Source organism: Amblyomma americanum, chromosome 5 (assembly GCF_052857255.1).
Source record: "Amblyomma americanum isolate KBUSLIRL-KWMA chromosome 5, ASM5285725v1, whole genome shotgun sequence".
NCBI classification, from domain to species: domain Eukaryota; kingdom Metazoa; phylum Arthropoda; class Arachnida; order Ixodida; family Ixodidae; genus Amblyomma; species Amblyomma americanum.
In genome coordinates, this window is record NC_135501.1 from 189091469 (window position 1) to 189096237 (window position 4769).

Genomic DNA, 4769 nt, shown 5'->3' on the forward strand with positions numbered 1-4769 from the left:
GTCCGACGCGTTTCGCGTGACGTACGTCACACACCTTTAGCAGTTATATTTCTTCAGATTTTCACGTTGCGTCAATGTGGCATAAATGTACTAGCCTGGAATTTCGACCATTCAGTTATAATTTGTTCATTCTAGTCTATAATTGCATGCAGTCGTGAGCTTCAGCCTTGCCCGGAGTGCCTTGAATCAATAGGTGCTTTCAGTGCAATCTGACTTTTACCGAGTGTGGTTCGTACGAATTTCTGTCAACTATACCCCTACGAGCACAGGACACCGGCCCCAATATTGGAGATATGCTGGTAAATGCCGGTCATTGGTAGGACCAGTCTTTGCCAACGCATTTCCAATATTGTGCCGATGTTCTTTGCTGCTTGGGGCTCACGTTTTCTCACGCGCAGTGTGCGCACCGCACAACTCCAGTTTCTCCGACATCTTCTTCCTCGAAACCGGAGGTCGCGGGATAATCACCGCCCGGATGGCCTGCGCCGTTGAATCCGCGGCGAGGGTGCACCCAAACTGGACTGTGCATCTGTTGTCAGTGGACGGTGACGGCCACGCCACGAACGACAGTTCCGCCCCCTTTGTCAACTTGCTGGGGTCCATCCAGAATGTTGTTCTGAGCGACATAGATGTAAGTTTGCCTTACGCCGTAGGGCAGGTGATTTTCTGGGCAATGTCTGTTATTCGCATTGCATTTAATGGCTGCTCGCCGAAGTTTGCTGTCCGCGGGTTTCTTAACGCGGTATCTGCAGAAGCCTCATGAGGCCAAAATGCGTCGTCGGTCGTATAATTCGTCCATTGGCTGGAGGGAACGACGTCACGAGACCGGATTCTAGTTCACGTTTCGTCACTAGGTGGCCAGCAAACTTGAGACGCGGATTTACTTATAGGGGAGAATCCCGGTCAGGGCCAGGGTCTTGGTGGCTTGCGGGTCGCCTGTTCGCGAGAGGATAGCCCTACCCGCCGAGGTGGTGAGGAGACGAGTACGTTGCGAGTTGCAGTAAGTGTTTAATCAAAATATAACAAAAAGAAGTTAAAAGATTTTTGCTCACCCCGGCATCTGTCATCACTGTATCGGTGGCACCTGAGCTGGGGCAGCGGAAGGAAAGGATAGAAGGCAGTAAGAAGAAGGGAAATGAAAGAGGTGAGGGGATATCAAGAACGGACATAGGGAGAGGACATATATACACTATTTACAAAAAGTCAAAATAAAGTTGTCCAGGTCGTGCGCGTGTACAGAAAATGATAAAATACGTTGCGAGTTCGAAACAGCATCCTGGATTTCCGAAAACGTGTGGTGAACCCCGAGATCAAGAAGTCTAGCGGTAGGTGTGCACCTGGGGCGGTCTAGAGCTGTCTTAAAGAGGGTATACGGATAAGGGTACATGCAGGGCGTTTCACCTAATAGTTTGCACAATTTTAAAAAATAGGTTTTTCGAGTTAACAGAGCGCTTTTTTCCTCACAGCATTGTCAGCTTGTAGTACATGAGAATACAACTAAGACATGCTAACTAGTAGAATGGGTAACTAATATTGCATAGTTAACTTTTTAACTATTACTGTACGACTTCTTAATTACTGACAGGCCTCTAACCCACCATAAATAATTTCCACATCAGTTTTTAGAACTTAGAAAACACGGTTACCATCGGCGCTGTGGCCCAACAAATTTTGGCTATTTCGACGATTTGCGAGCACTGGAGAGGGTGCTTTCCCCGCAAGCTTCTCGAAAGCGCAAGCAGAGACGGCAAAGCAGCAAACTTCAATTCGATCCATGCTTCCTTTATAAAAGTGGTCTATAGACAATCTATAGATTTCTTATAGACTCTATTGCCTTCCTATAGTTATTTCCTTTTGTCTATTCAGACTCTATAGATTGTCTTTAGACTATTCTTTTGGCTCTGTCTATGGTCAGTCTATAGACTTTATAGACGAAAGTCTATGGACAGTCTATAGACTGTCTAAAGAAATTTTTGTAAGGGTTCAGTCTAGCATGCGCACTGCTCATCGTGTGGCAGGACTTGTATATTTTCCTACCGAGAGTCTGCCGTTCCATGCACTCTGACACTGCAGCCCCTCGAGGAGTTCGAGGGGACACCCCTGAGAGCTTGGTACCAATCGGGAGCCCTCAACAACAGCTCCTATCCCGTCGAGCACCTGGCCGACGCGTTAAGGCTGGCCGTGCTCTACAATCGCGGCGGCGTTTACCTCGACATCGACGTCGTCGTGATGCGGCCTCTCTACTGCCTGCCTTCGTTTGTGTGTCAGTCGCCAGCGGTGAGTCCTTGCACGCTTGCTGTGACTGCTTCGTCCATCAGGGACCGCATTCCGAGTTTGTGTCACTATAAAAAAATCAGGGGGGCGCTTTGTTGATCTAGAGTGCGGTGAGGCGAAAGCCCTTAGCACGGTGTTGCTGCTTGTGTCACTGATGTGTAGTTAAGATTGTTTGTGAATTTTAAATGCTGGAGACACTGGAGGGCGTTTGGGAGGCATCCGTCTGATTCGACCGCCTTTTTGTAAACACTCCAGCGTCCTAGACAAGAATAACTACATACGCGTTGGCAGGAAATAGAGTAGTCGTTAGCACGCGCGGCTGCGGAACGGAAGGATGGTGTTTCGAATCCCATCGTGCACAGATATTTTTTCCTATCGAGTTGACGAAGAGCGTAACGGACGGACGGGCAGGGTCGCGAGCATGAGCCATTAAGGGCTTTCGCCTTAAAAGCGTCATAATCTGGCGCAGCGGCCACACCCGATTGGTCGAAACGCCGGAAGGGAATGCCGGTTCGGTTGAGACTGTGAGCGGCGGCAGGATGTCAGTCCGTAGCGGTTGCCGCAGCGCATGGTCCACTATGTGTTTGACGTCACCGATCTGGTTTCTTCGACTCTTTTCGCTGCATCCGAACTACCTCAACCGCTTCCGGCGTTTCGACCAATGAGGTGTGGCCGTTGCGGCAGGTTATGACGTTTTTATTGTGACAAGAACTTGGAATACGGACACAACTGGTTATTTCAGATTTCTACCTTTGAAGCATTCAGAGCGGCTGTAAATATCAGTCCGAAAAATACACATACGAGCACTGTGAAGAGTAAGAACATTCTGCTCTTCCATTCACCACGCCCAGTGGCTCGAAAATCATGCAAGATACGTTAAAAGTGGGTCCTTGCTTAAGTCTACTGTGAAATTCAAGGCGGCAACATGAAAAATTACCCAGGAGAAACATCCAGCTCTCTCACACTTTCTTGGGTCAAAGAAGTAACAACGTTGGCTTTACAGTAGTGCCTCGGAATTGCCCAGATAAATGTCACGTGACATGCAGGCATTTTGTGGTGACGAAAGAGCGACGTTTCTTGACGCAACGAATCGACACATAACTTTCTTCTTTCCCACCCTCCTTTATCCCTTCCTTACGATGCGGTTCGGGTGTCCGCCGAGACATGTGAGACAGTTACTGCGCCATTTCCTTTCCTCAAAAAAAAAAATCAATTTTCAATTTTAAAAAAAATCGGCCTTTTTTGGCGGTCACCAGAGACCGTTTGCTGTACTCTCACGCGGCAGTGGCGTGGTGACTTGGTCAGCAACGGGTTTCTGGGCTTCCACCGCGGCGACCCGTTCCTGCTGAAGCTGATGAACCACACGTCCAGGGCCTACCAACCCAATAAGTGGAGCTCCATCGGACCCCGTCTGCTTCGCGATGTCACGCTGGCTTACTGCGGCAAGCGAAGTGTGAAAGAACTCGTCGGGCGTCGATGTGGCGCCGACGCGGATTTCACGGTAAGCTTGGCTCTTTTGCTCTTAAAACCTCTACCTACGTATTTTGACAATGGTTAGGGAGTACACCTTCCCTAGGGAGTACACCTTCCTACGCGTCTTCCTTCATTGCTCCGGTCTATATAAAAACCCCGACTAAAGTCACAGGGCTCCTCCAGCTGTATTCTTCCTTTATTCACTGGCTGCAGTTAATATTTCATAGCCTTTTTGCACAAATACCAATAGGACCTCATCTTCCCTTATTAGAAACGCGTCTTTCCACGCAGGTTTTAAGCCACAGGAAGTTTCTGCCAGTGCGTTATGACTCGAGTGCGAGGTTCTTGGCCGCCAACGCAAGCAAGGAAGTGTGGCACATATGCAACGACAGCTACGTGATGCACGTCTACAGCAGGACGACCTCCAAGATGCCCTCAGAGCCCGGGAGCGCCTACAGGCAGGCGGCGAAGGCCTACTGCCCAGACAGCCTACAACTGTCGCTGAACCTCACCGGCAAATTTTGACGGTCCTATTGCGTTCTTAGGTTCATGCTCGTTCAAAAATGCGTCATCCCGTGTTGTACTATAGACTCGACCCTTAGTGTGGATCGAATGTGAACCGTTTTTTTCCTCGGGTGCTCAATTTTTCTAATCACTTGAAGGGCCGTGTTCGCGTGTAGCCATTTTTCTTGACCTTAGCATCTATTTTTCTCCGCCCCCTTGACGCACTGTTGTGCTTCTGTCTGCTCTTGAGCTCAAAAGGACAGAAAATTAATTTTTATACAAGAATTAGCGATGAACGATCATCTTTGTACGTTACATAACTTTCATTTTAAAGGCCTAACACTGCCGCCTTTTTCTGATCTCTTGGCTCCCGAATGTGACGCAAAACCTTTCGATTTGAAATACAAGTTGGTGGAATCCTTACAAGAGCTGAGCTTGTCGTCTCTTAAAAGAGGCTTGAATCTTGCTAGCTGTGGGCATTGCGACTATTTTTAGCTCTGGGTGCCCGAAATATACAT

General features: G+C 48.5%; 1 protein-coding gene across 1 annotated transcript; it reads left to right on the forward strand.

Annotated features, from left to right (window-relative positions):
- Positions 1-475: 475 nt before the first annotated feature.
- On the forward strand, positions 476-4359 carry LOC144134479 (lactosylceramide 4-alpha-galactosyltransferase-like). The gene is made up of 4 exons (XM_077667389.1): positions 476-631; positions 2074-2277; positions 3560-3775; positions 4039-4359. The coding sequence occupies exons 1-4, from the start codon at positions 476-478 to the stop codon at positions 4270-4272; spliced, it is 810 nt and encodes a 269-aa protein (XP_077523515.1). The 3' UTR covers positions 4273-4359.
- The last annotated feature ends 410 nt before the right edge of the window (positions 4360-4769 follow it).

Excerpts from the sequence above, each read along its gene's own strand:
- LOC144134479 (XM_077667389.1), top strand. The coding sequence starts at position 476 with ATGGCCTGCGCCGTTGAATCCGCGGCGAGGGTGCACCCAAACTGGACT. Across the intron at positions 632-2,073 it reads TTGTTCTGAGCGACATAGAT|CCCCTCGAGGAGTTCGAGGG; the intron begins GTAAGTTTGCCT and ends CTGACACTGCAG. Across the intron at positions 3,776-4,038 it reads GCGCCGACGCGGATTTCACG|GTTTTAAGCCACAGGAAGTT; the intron begins GTAAGCTTGGCT and ends CTTTCCACGCAG.